Below are 19405 nucleotides of genomic sequence, written 5' to 3'. Positions count from 1 at the left end.
TAAAATTAGGGAGACCTGCACATACTAGCCTCTTGGAGATTCCTGGTACCCATTAAACACTCTGAGAAGTGCTACAATAAAGCACTGTTTAAACATTTCTTAAATTTATTTCAGTATGGAACTCCTTGGGGTTTTGCTTAATTCGCATAAACATTCTGAGAAGGATGCCTCTGGAAATATTGCTCCAACCCATGGCGTCTGTCACACTCACTAGATGACAGTATCATCATAGACCTTCATTAATCCTATGCAACAAGGTTCCTGAGTATCGAGTGAGAAAGAAGTCTCAGATGTTGCCACTCTCTTCTGCTGACTTTGGCAAGGGGGTCCTCAAGGAAAGGATGGTTCTGTGAGTCACTGAGGGCCCAGCACAGGCACTGGCTCAGGGTTACTATGTGTGAGACGCGGGAGGAAATGTGGCCAACTCGTTAATGAACGGGCATCAGATTACAAGTGCTTACGAACTCCATCAAACTGCAACAGGGTTCAAATTTTGCTAAGTCAAATATCACGGAGCAAGAGATGCTGTTTTTAGATAGAAATTTAAGAATGCCTTGTGACAGCAGAAAACTGGGACCTTTGAAACCCATTGTTAGCCTGGTAACCTGCCTGAAGGTGAGTGTATCGTTCGAGAAGGAGAAGGAACATTAAATTATTTGGGTTTCTGTTGTGCTGGTCTCATGTCTCTCATTCTCTCATTTACTTTATACAGCCACCCTGTGAGGTAGGTGTACTTTTTACCATTATTCAGAAGAGGGAAAATGAAGCTCAGAGGGTTAAGTAAGCAGCCTTAGGCCCCTAGAGGGTATGCAGTGGGTCTAGGACCTGAACCCAAACCCATGTGATTCCCAGCCTGTGCTCTTTTCTTATTGAGGCTGTGCTACATCTCACCAAACTCCTAAGCATAAGATGCGAGCCACGGTCACTCTGAATCTAATATCACACATCTCCGTATTTTACTCTGTTCTCTCCATCACCTCTCCTGGCTTTTCTGCAGTCAGGACTCCTCTAGAATACAGTGGCACTTTTGTGAAAACTTGATTCAGAGGAGATGGCCCCTTTTTTGACTCATCTGAAAAATTTGTAAAGCAGTTGACTGCATACTACAGATTTCTAGTACAACATTCTTTCATTAAAACTAGTACTTCTAAATAAGAATGAGAAGTACCGTGTTTAACAAAATGAAGTATTTTTCCCCAGTAAGCAAACTTCTTAAAGCCAGTTTGTAAATGGAATTGTACAAAAGAGAGGGGCATAGGGCACAGTTGCCAAAAATATTTGATGATCAGAAATCTCTTAGAGGGACCCTTGGATATTAGTGTCTTGTAGCATATTACCAGGAAATACGGATGAACTCTGTTAGTGTGCTTATAGTAATTTTATTTCGGAGGGTTGGTTTTTAACAATAGTAGTGATTTGAGCTGTAAAATATTTTGTTAAAATAACATAGTATGAATAATGCCCTCACTTTTAAAAGAATTGATATTCATCAATTGCTGTGGGATGAATATATGCCCAAAGCAGAATCCTAGACACAAAAAAATATAGCTCTGCCCTGTGTATTTCAAAATAAGAAAACTCACTCAGCTAGTTTTTGGTGAAAGGCATTGCTCCTCTCTTGCTTACTTTGAGTTAATAGTCAAGGTAGTCTCCATTCATATTATGCATTCTGAATTTTCTATTTAATTTTTTTCTCTTTTATTTCCCTATTCTCACATCCCATGACACCATGTCCATTAAATCTTTTTTAGAAGAATAAAGTTTACTGTCTCATGCTTCACAGATTCTGGTTAGAAAAGCTCACGTAGATTTAAAACTCGTATTTTTAGGTACTTATTGTAACAACACGTTCTCTTTTTGGATCTTCAGGAAACAGATGTGGTACCAGACACCAGGCTTTTGGACAAGTTTAGTCAGATTACACCTCAGCTTTTTACCCCACTGGATGAGACTATCCCAGATCCACCACTGGAGACTCTGTACATCATCGACTTCTTTATTGCTTTGGCAATTTGCAACACAGTAGTGGTTTCTGCTCCTAACCAACCACGGCAAAAGGTGAGTCTCTAATGCAAACAAGGGTCACCTTCCAGAAGAGAATTTTGGGTTTAAATGTACTTGTTATGTCGTCTTATTATGTGGATCGTAATTAACAATAGTAGCAGATAATATTTATACATTACTTAATCTGTACTCTGAACTTACGATGTTCTAAGTGATTTACTGGTACTAATATGTTTAATCCTCCCAACAGCCCCATGAGTTAGGTGCTGTTACTCTACTGTTCCCCATTTTACAGGTGAGCTTAAGTAACTTGCCCAGAGTCACAGGACCAGTTTGTGGGAGAGATAGGATTGAACCCAGGAAGTGTGGCTCAGAGCTACTATACTATTTTGCCTCTAGGAGGATAGCTGATGAGAACAGTTCTTGGAAAATATGACTCTGTTCATTTTGCTTTAGTTTGCTTACCAAATTTGAAGCTTTCTGTGAAACTTCTAAAACCTCCAACATATGCACTACATCAAGCAAAATATAAAGTATTAAATTCATTATCATGTTTAATGATAATGTCCCTTTTCATGTACCAGTTGGGTAATGTAAACTCAATCGCTCTAAAATGCAATACATCTATAATATACCAAGGTTCTGCAGTTCCCACACAAGCTGGATTTTTAAAGTCTCTTTGTAGCTTAGAATCCATGGAAAATTCATTTTCAATTAAAAAGAAAAACTTGTTTTAGAGACTGGTGATTTACCGCTTGCTGTGCTATCTTCCTTGAATATAACTATCTCCCCTTTTGCATACATCTATTTAAAATTCAATTTGCAGCACAACCCAGTTAAATTTTAATTTTCTGTTAGATCATTTTCTCTTGGCAACTTCAGAGGTGGTCAGTTTTAACATAAAAATGTTTTACTTCCCATTAAGCTTTCATTTGATCAGAAACTGTATTTTTATAAGATTTCAACTAGAAATTTGCTCTTTGAAAACTTACATAGTTAGAGGATAACTCACTGGATGTTCTGTTTTTCTCCCCATGTAACACTTTTTCATATACATCTGTTTCCAATATAGACATCTTTTGGCGTTTTCTGTTTAAGAAATATAGTTGCCTTATCCCCAAAGAATATAATATTCTGTAGCCTGAAAGAAAATCTCTGTAGACATATAGAAGCCTAAGCCTCATGATATTTTAAGGTAGTGACAGAAAGGCAATGAATAAAGAGTTAATCAGAATTCATGTGGAGTACAGAGACGTCATCTGTGGTTGAGTTTCACTTTTCATTTTGGAGTTGCCAGTAAGTTTGAAAATTGACCAGCATGAGTCCCTCAAACTATCATAAAATTAATACTTATTAGGAGAAAATTCTTTAATGCCTTGGGCATTTCTAAATGAGAAAATTTTAACATTCAATTAATTGGTCATCCCAATTAGTTATTAAATTCTAAATTTAATCACTGATAAGAGTTAAGATCTAGAAGAAATCAGGCTATGAACAAGAAAAAGTTCTATAAAAATAGAAATTTGAATTCCTATTATGCTGATAATTCTTCTGTGAGCTACTTTGTTTATTGGCCTACTTTGCTTAAAAGGTCATATTAACAACCTTTTTTAGAACCTGGAAAATAAAAGAAAAAAAATACATTTTGTTAATCTTTCGATTTACTTTCTTCCAGTGTTTTAAATGTGTATTATGATACATTTGTTTTTATACTGTTTTTTAATACTATTTTTTTTAGCTTTTTCAATAGTGCCCTGTAATCTTTATAAACTTGACCTTTAAATGTTATGTAACATTTTAAGATGTTTCTAATTTGCTATTATTAAATACTCGCTTGTAATTTTTAAATTGTTATTGCTAGGATGCATATAATAAAGATTATTAATTTTTTATAGTTTATTTCATTAGGGAAATTTGCTATACGTATGCCCACTGCTAGCAATGTAGCATTTTATGTCTTTTGCTATCAGTTTTCTTCCTAAGTGGTTTTGAAATTCACAGTGCCATCAACATTAGTGCATCTTTTTCATCATGGCTGTTTTTATTTTTATTAATGTTTCCTGCGGCATTTGTAAGTATGAAGCAGGCTGCCATGTGAGGGAGTGGTAACTCTTCATATCTCCTTTTTTCCCCCCGTTTGACCTCACAGTTGTTACCAACTGCCTTTGACTGTATTATTGAGACCTTCCCATATTATTTTTCCTAGATTGGACTCTCTTCTCTGCATGCAATGCCCATTAAGTCTTTGGAAGAGATTAAAAGCCTCTTCCAGAGACTGTCTGTCCGAAGATCAAGTTCACCATCTCTTGCCAGTGGGAAAGAGCCATCCTCTGGGGTCCCAAATGCCTTTGTGAGCAGACTCTCTCTCTTTAGTCGAATGAAACCAGCTTCACCTGTGGAGGAAGAGATCTCCCAGAGCAGCAAGAGTCCCCAGGGCTCTGGTAACTCAGCTTGTCGCATAGAAACTGAGAAGCAAGACAGCAATGTGGATGTCACAAACGGCAAGGTGGAATCCCTCCCTGGACAGCCCTTGGCCTGCAGCCTGTGTTATGAGGCTGAGAGCCCGGATGAAGCGGCCTTAGTATATGCCGCCCGGGCTTACCAGTGCACTCTGCAGTCCCGGACCCCAGAGCAGGTCATGGTGGACTTTGCTGCTTTGGGACCATTAACATTTCAACTCCTACACATCCTGCCCTTCGACTCAGTAAGAAAAAGAATGTCCGTTGTGGTCCGGCACCCCATTTCCAACCAAGTCGTGGTGTATACAAAGGGCGCTGATTCTGTGATCATGGAGTTGCTCTCAGTGGCTTCCCCAGGTGGGTTCATACAGGACTGAGAGGGAAGTGATAGGAAGGGCTTGGAGATCGAAGGGCCACTCTCAAGGGATTTATAAAGGCAAACAAGCAGATCTGTAGGGATCCGTCACCCTTGGTGAAGTGTAGGGGAAGCTGCCTAGGATCTGGTGAGAAAGCACCTAAGTTTTGGGGTTACATAGACAGGGTTCAAATCTGGATTCTGACAGTAGCTATGTCTTGATAAAGTTACCTAACTGTCCTTTGCCTTCAATAGGTGGGGATTATGGTACCTCCTTTATAGGTTCCTGAGAGGTTTAATGATACACTATATGCAATATATGCCGCGCCTCTGACCAGAGCCCAGAAAATGGTAAATGCTCAATAAATGACAGCCAGCATCCTTATAATCATTGTGACAGTCATTATCGATGGTGTGGGAATGGTGTTTGTATTAAGTTCTTGGTACTTTTCTCTCCCCAGGGAAAAAGAGACAAGGGAATGATTTATTCTGAGGGGTCCCTTTTATAAACGCACATTTGGGATTCAGAACTACAAGACCTTTTGTTTGTTGTGGGTTAAGTTACCATTGTTTTAAAAAATATGTCATTGGGCAAACTGGTGGGAACACGTGTGTTAATTATTTTAGATGGACCAGGTCTGGAAAAACAACAGATGATGTTAAGGGAGAAAACCCAGCAGCACCTGGATGCCTACACCAAGCGAGGCCTGCGCACTCTGTGTGTAGCAAAGAGGGTAAGGCTGCTCCGTGTGCCTGTCGGCTGGCTTCCTTCCTTCCTAGCTCCACTATCATTTAACGAAAACGAGCGCGTATCAAACCCTGATCCAAGCATCGGGAAAAGTTTTTGGGCCACTGGGCTCTATTTTCATATCGCTTCTTTATTCCTTATATATTGGTTGGTTGTAGTTTGTTCTCAAAGTATTTTGCCAGAAAGATGCCTGAAGTTATATTGTCTGAGTTCTCCCATGTTTCAAGATATCCGAGTGCTTTTGTGTGGAAACTGCAGTATGACTGGGAATAAACATCCCTGGATCCTACTCTCTTTCTCTGAGTACCTTGCAAATATCATTCCTCTATCTTACAGCATTAAATGTGCCTTGAAAAGAATGAGGCTGGAGACTGGCCTTAATTTTCCACTTATAAGTTCTTGATATTTTTTCCTGGTGGGCTCATAAGTCTTTATCTGTAAATCCAGGTAAATTTCCTAAATATTATCTCAGTTTTTATCATTCTCTATTGAGAATAATCCTGGGACATAGTGTATCCTTTCTAGATAAAAATTTAAGTAATAAGAAAGAAGACAGAGCTCCAAGAAGTGATTTGAGGGGTGTTACTACCAGAACCACCCCTGGGGGCATGGGAGAAACAAAGATACGAAGCCTTTTAAGAGTGAATTGGTCAAGTTTTTTGTGCCACTTGGCCAGTGGGGTATGGCCTAGGTATTGACCAAGTCAAGCTGCTCAGCTGTAATGAAGCTATATGCAAGGCCTTACACCCTTATATTACCCTCCCTCATTGATAAGCCAAGACGTCCCCAGCCCCATCCCTACAGCCATAGCCACAACTGCATCCCCAGCTGCACACCTAGATAGGGTTTCTTCCTTCAGTACAACCTCAGGTAACTCATTGTTTCAGAGTAGAGCAGTGGCAGGAGAAGGTGCGGAAGTCTACTTAGGGTGGAGAAGGAGAGTCTAGTAAGGGCTAGTGCAAGAGAAGGATGTGCTTATGGGGGAGGGAAGGGAGTCTGTTGTCAAGATATAACAGAGCTATGATGAACATTGAAGGAAAAGAAACAGAACAATCAGATCAGCCCACATAGGGGAAATATTGGAGAAGAACCAGGGAGGCTACTCTTGCCAACTCTCTCCCTCTTCTCCATAACTACCTCCTACCCATTCTGTTGTCTTTTCCCTCCCTGGCTCTGAGCTCTACAGTTAATTTTTGCTGTGTTAAAAGCCAAAGTATCAATTTTCTCTCCTTCATTCTGGGCTCTGGCTGGTAGAGAAGACTGAGAGATACACGTAGATCAAAGTATCAATGCTTTAATGGCTGTCCGGTAGCACCCAAACAATAGAGCTCCTGGGAGAACTGAATTGGAGACTAGCTAGGACCTGAGGCCAATGTAGGCATCTCTCATTTCTTCTCCAAATTCTAGTTCTTGGGAACTGCCTTAGGGAAAGTGGGATCTGGTGTAGACTCTGAGGCACTTAGTCAACCAGCTGCATGGAGAATCAAAAGCCTGCCTCATACACAGTTGTAAGAAGAATGAAGAATTCAAGATCGAAACAGACTTTCTGCCTTTTCAGTGGAATGGTCCTGCCCTGATAAAAATGTAGCCCAATAGATGCCAGATTCTCCCAAATCAGATTACCTTGTGGGCAAGAATGAGTAGATAGAGAAATTGCCTCACCCCCTCTACTGCATGCTGCTTTATAAGAACTGAAAGGAGATTTCTCCCATTACAGTAACCTGAAGACAAAGGAAAATGTATCATTGGTTCCTTCTCCAGGAATTCCACTTAATTTTTTGTTTGGAAGAGAACTTCCTTGCTTCACCCATTTGGCCTCCTTTTTCTTTTAACCTTTACAGATAACTCACCCTATAAACCAACCATCAAAAGAAATCAAAGGTGCTGCTAGCTATATAATACCTGACATTGGGTACGGGACACCACTTTTTCAACTGCACCATTAGAATAACCCTGAATTTAACTTTCAAGTGGCTCCTTTCTCCCAACTGCATACTCCCTGGTTTAATTGATTAACCTACTTTCATCTTATATGGTGCCTAGAATTTCCCAGAGATTCTGAGCTACAGGGTCTATCCATCCTCTGTGTTAAACTAGTCTGATCACAGAGCTCGGGAAGTTTGTGACTGGGTAGTGTGAGGATTTGGACCTGGCCTGAGTGAACCCAGAGAGGGAAATACCATAGGCTCATCACATGGCCTGCCTCATAGCTTTTTTTCCCCCTCATAGGTCATGAGTGACACTGAATATGCAGAGTGGCTGAGAAATCATTTTTTAGCTGAAACCAGCATTGACAACAGGGAAGAATTACTACTTGAATCTGCCATGAGGTTGGAGAACAAACTAACTTTACTTGGTAGGTATTGTCCGAAGGGGGAATTTTCAAAAACACTTGATGTCTGTAAATTAGTTATTCACCAGTGGCTTTTTTTCCACTTTGATCTAATAGATACATGTGGTTCTGCCCACCCTGTCCAGTTTGACTTCTACCCTGCTTCCAATCCTTTCCAGTCCATTTTCCACTGCAGTGAACTTAGACTTCATTTGTGGCAGGCTGGTCATCCTTAAGATCATTTAAAAATTCAATGCTTTAATGTAGAATACAAAGCCAATTAAATACCCTGGTTCAAGAGAGGAAAGCTCAAGTTTCTTGCCAGCCATTGGATAAGGTATTTAATATGTGTTGTCTTTTTCAATCTGCACAACAAATCTCTATTTTATTTTGAAGAAACTTGGAGCACAGAGCAGTTTAATGACTCGTTCAAAGTCACGTGCTAGTGGCTGGCAGAGCTGGGGAGAAGCTCAGATCTACCTTACTCCAGGGCCCATATTCTTTATTCTGTGCCTGCAACCGGGCTAATGAAATTTGTCTCTCTTCTCTTACTTCCTGGTTTCAACTAAAAGTTGCACACCTGACACCTCTTGTCTCAGATAGAGCTGCATCTTAAAATCACCTGGAGCACTTTAAAAAATACCGATGCCTGCCCAGGGATTCTGTTTCAATTGGTCTGATGTGTGGTGTGGCCATTTGAATTTTTCAAAGCTCCCCAAGTAGTTCTAAGAGGCAGCCAAGGTTGAGGAACACAGCCTTAGAGTACTAACACACCAAAACACCGGTCTCTGAGCTCTGTGCCTCTGCTTCAGAGGAAAAACAATGATCTAACTTGGTCTCTAGCCAGTAAAGTAATGATCTTCCTCCTGTCATTTCTCCGTGACAGTGTGAGTGGTACAGATTCACATTTCCTCATCTGCAGTTCCAAACTCAAAACTGCTTTGTGAGTTTAGTGCCAAAACTCATTTAGCAGCAAAATCAGGCCTGATTCGATAAGACAATTTAAAGTCTTTAGTATCCTAATTAGTGTGAATGTTGTAATTTGTAAGTTTTGCTAAAAAATACTAATGTGCGTGATTACCAGATATTATAAAATATGATACATATATCCTCTTACCTTTTAAAAATCTGTAAAACTTCTGAATTCTAAAACATAGCCTCAGTTGTTACAGAAAAGGGAATTATGGACTTATAATATGAAAGAGCATTACAAATAGATAATACGTGTTACTGACCAGAACAGTCTTTAAAAGCCTACCCTTACCCTCGGGAGTATCATTGAATTATAAAATTGAAGAGTAAGGATATATAAGTTATTGAATGAAACCCCCTCAATTTACAGAGAAGCACGCTAGCCAAAAGGAGAGCAAGTAAATTTGATAAACTCATTGATTGCAAAGGCTTTCTTCCCAAAATATTACTTTGTATATGATTTTGGTCTGAGTCTTCACGCTTCATTTGGACCCCTTGAAGCTACTGGAACCTTTTGTGTAGTTCAGGATTGGGTCGGCTAACAGATAGGGTTCAATTATAGTTTAGATGAGCTTCAGCTGGCTTTTGTGTTTCTTACAAGCCCTGTTGCATTTTGGTTATTTTTTAGGTGCTACTGGCATTGAAGACCGTCTGCAGGAGGGGGTCCCCGAGTCTATAGAAGCCCTTCACAAAGCCGGAATCAAGATCTGGATGCTGACAGGAGACAAACAGGAGACAGCTGTCAATATTGCTTATGCGTGCAAACTACTGGAGCCAGACGACAAGCTTTTCATCCTCAATACTGAAAGTAAGGTATGTTTACTGAGATCAAGCCAGTCTTTTTGTGTTTTCAAAGCCAACGGAATACTTGTGATGTGATGGCTATAAGGAGAAAGAAAAACCAATAACCATTAGCTCCTTGATAACTAGTGCTTCTATCCAGCAACCTAGCTTGCTTAGTTCTTCTAAAGGCTTGGAAAATATCATGATTCAAAGGAATCATTGCTGAATAAAGACCCTGAAAGAAAATTTCCTTTTTATTTGCCTTTCCCGCCCCCCCCCCACTCCATGTTGAATTATCACTGATTTGACAAGATTTAGACCATGATGACAAAATATGTCAAGCTCTGGGACAGAAATCTACCCCCCTTTCAAGCTGAGGAGAAGTAATGATTTTGATTGGAGTCAGGTGAATAAGTATTTTCCTGGTAATTCTAAAATTAGGCTCAGAGGATAATCCTGCCCTCTAGTGGTTAATCTTAGCTAGTGCACCTGAGAATATCAAAAGTTGGAAGAACTGTTTAAGGGCAGGGAAAAAAGGGATTTTGGATTTTTTTTTCTCCTTTTTTTTGAGGAGAAGGAATTTAAGAAATTTGGATTCAGCCTATTTTTCTAATACCCCTTCTTCCCTCCACCCCTGCCACTAATCTCTAATACAGATGTTCTAATCAATTAAACAGGCATTTTATTTTTTTCAGAAGATTCCTAGTATAGTGATACTGAGATTTGTGCATACTGTTTAATTTGCTTGGAAAACCTTCCTCCTTCCTTCCTCAGTTGTCATACCTTTATCAGTCGCATCCATTCTGTCATAGCAACCTGCCTCAGAAATCCTCTGGAGCTTCTCACCTGGATCACATCTTGGGTCTTGGTCACAGGCTGCCGCGTTTGGTTAGCCATGTTTTTATGGTCAGGCCTCAGTCAATACCCAACTAGATGGTACATTTTGAGGAAAGAGAATTTTCCTTATTCAACACAGAGTGAGTTCTCCTTGGCAGTTGACAGTGGCCCAGGGACCCACAAGCATAGCCACCAGGCAGATCCCAGTTTCAGCTGGGGAGCGAGCACAAGAAAATGCTTGGTCATTTTAGTCACTAAAATGGACGTGCCCTAAGTCTGGTAAGACCTGGATTCAAATGCTTAGCCTGCCAGTGACCAGGTATGTGACCTTGGCGAGTTCCCCTCCTGAGTCATTTTCTTACCTGTAATGTGAGAGTAATGTCTATTTCACAGGGATGTTGTGGGCATGAAATGGGAAAATATAAACTGTTTAATGTGGTGCCTGGCAGATGAAAGGGGTTCAATGAACTTTTAAAAGTAAAAGTAATAAATCATTTGTGTTCAGTTTTGACTATGCCATTTTTGTGAGCAGTAAAATCATTAGTATTATGAAATTTATTTATAAATATACAATTTATGGTTAAAGGTATTTAAAACTACCAACTCAAGTCTTTATAGAGTATCCACTGTGGACTGCTCTAAATACAAAAGATTTTTTTGCTATCAGTAGGTATTTCACCTCAATTTTTCAGATAACTAAACGGAACACAGTGAGTGAACATAATTTAATTGAGTTCTATAATGACTCAAGTCGATGCATATAAAATCCCAAGCACATAGTAGGGGCTCAGTCACTGTATTATTTTCTCTTTTTCCCACTCTCCACCCCTCATATGCTAAGAGTTAAAAATGGAATTGAAGGTCATGAGCCCAATTTGTTGTTTAGCGAAGGACATTGCTCCTGTGACATTTTAAGTGGGCCACCTGGCAACCGATGGATTGTCCAATCATATCTATAGTGTAGTACCTCAACTTTACAGGTTTCCATCAACTTTGGTTCCTAAATTTGCAAATTAGGTTATGGTAAATGTAGCCACTTACAAACCTTACATAATTTCTGTTCTCATAAATTTCGATTCTTTTTTTAATAGACTCATATCCTGGATTATTTACTCCCTTTCAGGATTCATCATTTAATTTTTTCAGTTTTATTTTCATTTCATTTAAAATTTTCTTCCGAGATAGTAACTCTTTATATTCATGTTTCTTAGAATCTGTGAAAGCCTTTTTCATACATGATCTCATTTGACCATTATAACTAGTAGAGCAGATAAAATTATCCCCATCTTATAGCCTGAGACTCCAAAAGGTTGTGAATTGCCTAAGCACTGACAGCTGATTACTTGTCAAGCATGCTTTTGGTATTATGATACATATTATATAACCTATATCTATTTATCTGTATAAATACATTATTCATGGAGTTAAGTTCTATGAAGTTGCTGAAATACTGAAGTAGTAAAAACTGAACCATTGCCCCTATGGGAAATGAAGGATTAGGTTCCCGTGAGCCTCTGGTCAGAACACTTTCATCAACCAATCAATACATAACTTTGTTTCATGTATGTTTCTTTTTAAAGACACCTTATTTTTTATATATATATATATATATATATATAAAATCATATATATTATGTATATAATCATATATATTACATATATAATTTTGTATATATATTATATGTAATCATATATATAATTTTATACATATTATATATGTGTGATTTTATACATATATAGTTGATTCATTAACATTGAACCCATGACCAACAGCGTATAACTCAGGCTTGAACGAAGTTTGTCTCCAACAGCATATAACTCAGGCTTGAACGGAGTTTGTCTAACACACGTTTACTACATAAGGCACATCACAGCGTTCCCGTACATAGGAACACTAGACAGCATTGAAGGGCTACAGTTAGGGCCATTATAAACAGTGAAATCACCATCAGAAAGCACAAAACTGCAAAAAATGTGTCACCAGACGGAGAGTGAAAAGGGCACTTGTTTACAGCGTGGGAGCTGACCTAAGTCATCACCTCGCTCAGCTTCAGCTGGAAAGGTGTGTGTTGCATGACTCAGATCTTCCGTCACTCTGCGCGTGTCCACACGTGACCAAGAAAGCACCTTTATCGTAGGATTACAGGTAAATTTTAGCAAGTAGGTGAATTTGCAAATATGGAATCTGCAAATAATGAAGATTGACTATATGTGTGTATGTATATTTTTTCTATAAAGAAAATATAGTTAATTTATACAACTAAACACTTTTGTACTCAAATAAGAGAATAAAAATATCTAGAATCAATCTACAGTCGTAAAACCAGGTAATTGACATGCATATCTTGAAGGGCATCCAGTCAGACTGCACCCTGCAGTATGAGCATATGAATGCTATACAGACTGTATGTATACGGTTGTATAGTATTATGGCTATATTTTTTCACTTAACAAATATCTTAACCATCATGTCATGTTAGTAGAGGTCTTGATTTTCAGTGACTGCAGGGTATGTCACCTTCTAAATATACCATTTTAATGTAACCAAAGTTTGGAAGGTTTTTAAAAATATATTTTTACTATTCTATGCTGAGCATCTTTGATTCATCTTTGTATACTTTTCCATGGGGGCTTTTGAGGTATATGGGATCAGATTTATTCTCGTGGTAAAGGTTGCCAGGTAGCTCCAGTTTGAAGTTGAATCTCTTGTTTATAGTTTATGTGGTTGTTAAGTATTTGTTGTGTCTGTGTGCCTACGTATTCATACCTACTTCCCATCTTATTTTGCTTTGGGTTGAGAAATGCTTGATAAAATAGCATTTGAAATAAGAGTAAATGGCCTCTGAGTGTGAGGGGCTCTTTCGTGAATAAACTATTTCAGCCTTAGTGTATAAACTTAAATGCACCGTTCCAGGATTTTGTTTGCCTCTGTCCTTAGTGGTCACTTGACACAATAATTTCTGTATAAGTTTATTGTTCATGTTCTCGAGTAGAATTCATCTAATGAATATCTATTGGGTGCTTAACGTGGCCCTCTTTTAGGCATTAGGAAGGTTTTGAAAGTAAATTAAAAGTGCTGTCTGTCTTCAAAGAGCTTCCTAACAAGCGTGGGGTGAGGAGAGTGGAGGGATGTATGCACACCAAATGGGATAAGGCCACTAAGAACATCGATCAGAATGTTAACTCGGTGAGGGTGGGGATTTCTGGCTCATTGATATATCTCCAGCACCTAGAATTTTTTTCAAGTACACAGTAGCTTCTCAGTAAATAGTAAGTGAGTGAATATGTTGAATCAAAGAAGAGAAAAATAGGGCTTCCCTGGTGGCGCAGTGGTTGAGAGTCCGCCTGCCAGTGCAGGGGACACGGGTTCATGCCCCGGTCTGGGAAGATCCCACATGCCGCGGAGCGGCTGGGCCCGTGAGCCATGGCCGCTGAGCCTGCGCGTCCGGAGCCTGTGCTCCGCAACGGGAGAGGCCACAACAGTGAGAGGCCCGCGTACCGCAAAAAAAAACAACAAAGATAAAAAAAGAAGAGAAAAATAATTATTACTGTTTTAAATTCTGCTGTGTCATGCTTTACACTAGGAGCCGTGCATGTATTGGGTTGGCTCAAAAGTTTGTTTGGGCTTTTCCAAGACATCGTACGGAAAACCCGAACGAACTTTTTGGCTAACCCAATATTGTTTCACTTATTCCTCACAATGAATTACGATGTAGACGTTTGAATTTTTCTCATGAGAAAGTTGAGGCTCAGAGGTTATATTAATTTGCTTAAAGTCAAGCAGGTAGTAAATGAGAGAATGAGACCGAAGGGCTCTTGAGATTCATGGTTTGAGAAGGTAAATTGCACAAATAAAGAAAGAAATTCTAAAACTATTTTTGCGTTGTACAGTTGGAAGTCAGATGCACCCCATCCTTTTATCCTGTCCCCATATACACACAGAAGTCTCTGTGGAAGCGCTGTGAGGTCTTGGAAAGTAACCGATTATTCACTCCCTGGGGTTGACTTGATGAAGCAAATGTTAAAGAATAGCAATGATAAATATAGCTGGATGTGGCCAGCAGGGGAGCCCCAAGGCTAACTGTCTTTGCCTCTCGTTTCAAGAATGCCTGTGAGATGCTGATGGACACGATCTTGAAAGAACTTCAGAAGAAAAATCCAGCTTCTCCAGAGCAAGCATCAAGTGAGGCTTTCCACCAGCCTCCCGCGCCCCCGGACTCAGGGCTGCGAGCTGGACTCGTTATCAACGGGAGGACCCTGGAGTTTGCCCTGCAGGAGAGTCTGCAGAGGCGGTTCCTGGAGCTGGCTGCTCGCTGCCATGCTGTGGTCTGCTGCCGAGCCACGCCCCTGCAGAAGAGTGAAGTGGTCAGACTGGTTCGAAGCCATCTCCGGGTGATGACTTTGGCCATCGGTGAGTGGAAGTGGAACCCAGCCCTGCACTTCTCACTTTCGTGTCACACCAGAGGCTGATCCTTCTGTCTGTCCTTTCTTCTGTACACGTTTGCCCTTCTCTCGGTCTGTCCTTTTCCTCCCCCGCTTTCCCTCCCCTTTCCTCCCTTCTTTCTCCTCCGTCCCCTCACTCCCTCCCCTTTCCCCTCCATCACCTATTTGGCCTCCTCTTATGAACCAGGTGGTAGAGATGTGACATGGAAAACGATATAATAGGACTCTGTGGTACATGTCAGATCCCCAAATCATCTGGGTTAAGGAGGGTAATGTACTGAATCGGAAACCTGAAAAATTCATGAGTTCTGCCTTCGAGAAAGTTAAATTCAAGAATATGAACAGTTCATTTATTTATTCATTCAACCGCTATTTATTGAGTGCCTTCTATGTACCAGGCATTTTTCTAGGCAACGGAGATACAAGAGTGTACAAAACTGACAAAGTACCTTTCCTTAAGGAACTTACGTATAGGAGGAGGGTGATGCAGTAAAAAGTGGGGGGATAAAAAAGGTATAAAAATATAAGAGCAGATAGTGACCAATGCTATTGAAAAAAATAAAGCAAAGTCAGGTGATGCAGAGCATTGGGGGAGGCGGAAGCGACTTCTATTTTAAATAGATTTTTTCAGAGACAGTCTTACTGATAAAATTGTGTGTAAGCAGAGACTTGAAGGAAATGATAAGGGAGCCATAGGAGATCCGGGGGTGTGGGGGGGAACATTCCTGGCAGAGAAGACAATGGACCATGCTTGGTGTGTTCAAACCCAAAGTAGGTTGAGCAAAGGGAGGAGTTTTCTGCAGGTTAGTGAAGGACAGAGAGGTGGCAGGCGACCAGGTCCTGTAGCGTCTTGGAGGCCATTAGGAATTTTGGCTTTTATCTGAAGAGACAGAGAGCCACAGGAGGAATTTGAGCAGAGGAGGGACGTGAGCTGCCGTAAGTTGAAAAGGATCACGTTGGCTGCTGTGTTGAGAGGAGCCACCGGGTTGTAAGGACATAAGGAAGGAGACCAGTTGAGCGGCTATTGAAATAATTCAGGGAAAAGATGATTGTGGCTCGAGCGCGGGTAGGAGCAGAGGAGGTGGTGGGATGTGGTAAGATAATGGACGTGGTTTGAAGAAAGAGCTGCTGATATCTGCTGACGGATTGGATATGTTATATAATAGAAGGGGTCAAGGGGGACGTCAAGGTTTTGTCTCGAGAACAGAGGGACGGAGCTGCCATTTACTGAGATGGAGTCGGGTAAGCAGGAGTTGGGTTTTATACATGTTAAGTTTGAGAAATCCATTAGATGTCTAAAACAGTGAGTCAAGTAGGCAGCTGGAGATAAAGTCTGGAATTTAGCAATGAGGAATTGGCTAGAGACATAAATTTGGGAATTGTAAGTCTAATGGTGATATTTAAAGCCCCGATAGTATTATCAGTGAGATTACCAAAAAAATGAGTGTAAGTGGAGAAGAGAAACAGGGTGAGATTAAGCTCTGAGACACTCCAAAGTTCAGACATTAGCAAGATGAACTCAGCCATCTCTTATAGTCTCTGTTTCCACCTGGATTATTTTCAGTCTCAGGTAGCATCTCCCCTCAGGGTGTTGGTACAGCTACTGAAAATTCCCACCTTTGTATTTTATCCTGTTAGCAACCTGAGAGAAAAGATAGCACCTCTTCTCAAGTTGCTGGAATAAAGTGTCAGGATTAGGGTGAAATTTTGTTTAACTATCTTATTGAATGAGCATATAAATGAGTGAATTGTTCAAGCCGCTGGATCCATCTGTTCCTGAGGCTAGAGCCCTGGACATGTCAATTCTATCAATTCAGCTGAATCACGTGCCCATCTCTGAACCAACCACTGAGGCCAGGGAACAGGCAGTGGTAATTGTCCAGGCCTGAGTCAGTTGCCCATCCCAAATCTGGTGGTTTGGGCTCAGAGACTCATGGACTCAGAGTTCCCAAGGAAAATCAGGATACTATTACCAGAAAACAAGTTAAGGTTGCTGGGCAGTTGGGAACAACAGATGTTCGTTACCAGCAGGAATGTCATACCTCCTCTAAAGAAGCTTCCAATGTGTTGGGAAGACAAAGAAATCTATAGCAAGCTTAATACCATGCTAGATATGATAGAGATTCGTAGGGTGGTGCTTGGGGCCTAAGGAAGGGGCATTGAATCTAAAAGGAACATGAGAAGGACTTCCCAGAGGAAGTGATTATCTAAGCTGAGCGCAAGAGCCCTTGACATCCAGCAAGGTGGGGCAGGGGTGATGAGGACGGTGTTATAAGAATAGAGAAACAGCATGTGCAGGGCTGGAAGGAGTAGGGTGTATCTGGAAAATTGAAAGTAGAATGAGTGACAGAGAGAAAGGGGAGGTCAGTCCAGGTAGGGGCTGTAGCGTGAAGGACTTTAAGGTAGTGTTGAGTATGGAATTCTTCCTGATGGCAGTGGGATGCCACATTGCATTTGTGCTTAGCTAGCTTCCAGGCAACTTGGAGACATGGGATAAGCTTTGAAGGATTTGTTTGTTTGAATGGCCACTGTCGATTGGCACAGTGGGCAGTTTTTCTTTGCTCCTCATATGTTTCTCACCTTTTCTTCCGTTTCACAAAGGTGACGGTGCCAATGATGTTAGCATGATACAAGTGGCAGACGTTGGGATTGGGATCTCAGGTCAAGAAGGCATGCAGGTGAGAGGATGTTGTGCACCCAAACACCACGAACTTGACCTGCCCATCCAAAGGCAGCATTCTCCATGGTCAAATCTCTGTGGTAGAGTGAGGCTGTCTGCGGCTAGCTCAGGAGTGGGTGGCAGGACGTTTAGCCATTCGTTCACTGATTACTTACTGGGTGAGTATTATGGTAATTTCCCTGGGTAATTTTAGCTCTGTGGCCCACTTGTTCAGTTTAAAAATATATAACTTGTCTAAGTCATAAGGATATATATTTTTAGCGCTGCAATAGCTGTATGACTTTTGACACTGATGAGAGCTACTAAGGATTTGAATGAAATATCTAAAAATCCTAAAGAGAGAGGGAGAGGGGGAAAGATAGGAGAGAATGAGGGAAGTGGGATTGTCCTACTTTCGTGTGCGCACACGTGTGTTGAATAGTGTTTTAGGCACAAAATTCAGATAGAGGCTTGTCCAGAAGACTGCTTGTCACGTATGGAGCTAGTACTGTCAAAGGCAAGTGGGACGTGAGGCTTAGGGTTTCCCGAGAACGATAAATTACAACATCTCTCTAAACGATGAGAAATTCAAATACCTCCTTTGCCTGCTACATTATACAGAGTCACATGAAGTCACGACTATATACTTTTAACATTCTCCTCATGGAGGAGAAGCAAATGCACACTGTAATGCGCAGAGTTCTGGGTAAGGGAGCTGCTCTCTAGGGAAAGTACACTTGCTGAAATTACATCATGAATGGTGACCGGAGAGAAGTTTTGTTTCATTGGACCACATTGGAAAACTGAGTGGTAACTCCAGGTAACCCGTTAAGGCTCTGTATTCATGGGTTTTTGTTTGTTTGAAGGTTTTTTTTTTTTTTTTTTTTTTTTTTTTTCCGGTCTTAGGTTTAAACCACATATTTGACCAGTCTGAGCCTGCTGGCGGTTAGGCTGCCATGTTGCGTCTGTTCTAACATGTTCCATTGCTCAGGGTGACGTTCTCTCCCCGTTGCCTCTGCAGGCTGTGATGGCCAGTGACTTTGCCATTTCCCAGTTTAAACATCTCAGCAAGCTACTCCTTGTCCACGGGCACTGGTGTTATACCCGACTTTCCAACATGATTCTCTATTTTTTCTACAAGAACGTGGTATGTAGCTCCAGAAAATTCGCCCCCCTCCCTTCTCTCTTCCACTCCAGCTTGTGTAAGGGGTGAAGAGGAAGGGCCCGATGCTGAGCTCACTTTGCTTGTTGATGTTTGGGAAGCAGCCAGGAGCACTTCTGCTGTCTTACCAGGAATAATCTGGGAATGTGCTGTGTTTCAGCTGCTGAGAGCAGATTGCTAGGCTTGTCCATCTGCTAGCATTTTCTATTCCCTATGCATTTAAATTCAATTAAGCCCTGTCTGATTCGTTTAGAATCCAGTTTTTGACCTTCCATAAAAAGGTTGTGACAAGCAGAATTATGAAATGTTTAATGCTTTCTGTCAGTGGAGAATGAAAAGGTTTTCTTCAATTTTACAGGAGATATAAAAACTATATATATATATATGTTGTCCCCAGACGGATGTCCCATGTGGTATATTGAAGACACAGATACAGATGAAAACCCAGTATAGTGCCTTAGGCTGTAGCTGGCTAGCACTCCCAGAGGAAGAATTCTTTGGCAAGCCTGTAAAATGTGTTTGTGCTTGGTAACTATTGGATGGTCAAGGAACTTAATTTTGACTATGTAATTCATAGAAGGGCAGAGTTTGAGTAGTAGGATTCCTGGCTTCGAATCTTCAGCAAACCATTTAAATTTCAGTTTTCTCTTT

The 19405-nt window shown here is 40.7% G+C and overlaps 1 protein-coding gene across 1 annotated transcript in view; it reads left to right on the top strand.

Annotated features, from left to right (window-relative positions):
• Positions 1-19405, top strand: part of ATP10D (ATPase phospholipid transporting 10D (putative)) — a 118460-nt gene that overhangs the window by 79782 nt on the left and 19273 nt on the right. The window contains 8 exon segments of the mRNA XM_027103038.1: positions 1870-2058; positions 4211-4820; positions 5446-5552; positions 7796-7922; positions 9499-9683; positions 14595-14901; positions 17535-17611; positions 18614-18739. Of these exon segments, the coding sequence (XP_026958839.1) occupies positions 1870-2058; positions 4211-4820; positions 5446-5552; positions 7796-7922; positions 9499-9683; positions 14595-14901; positions 17535-17611; positions 18614-18739 (1728 nt within the window).

Source organism: Aethalodelphis obliquidens, unplaced genomic scaffold (genome assembly GCF_003676395.1).
Source record: "Aethalodelphis obliquidens isolate GAN/ISIS:26980383/991018 unplaced genomic scaffold, ASM367639v1 scaffold6, whole genome shotgun sequence".
NCBI classification, from domain to species: domain Eukaryota; kingdom Metazoa; phylum Chordata; class Mammalia; order Artiodactyla; family Delphinidae; genus Aethalodelphis; species Aethalodelphis obliquidens.
This window is presented reverse-complemented; position numbering and strand designations above follow the sequence as displayed.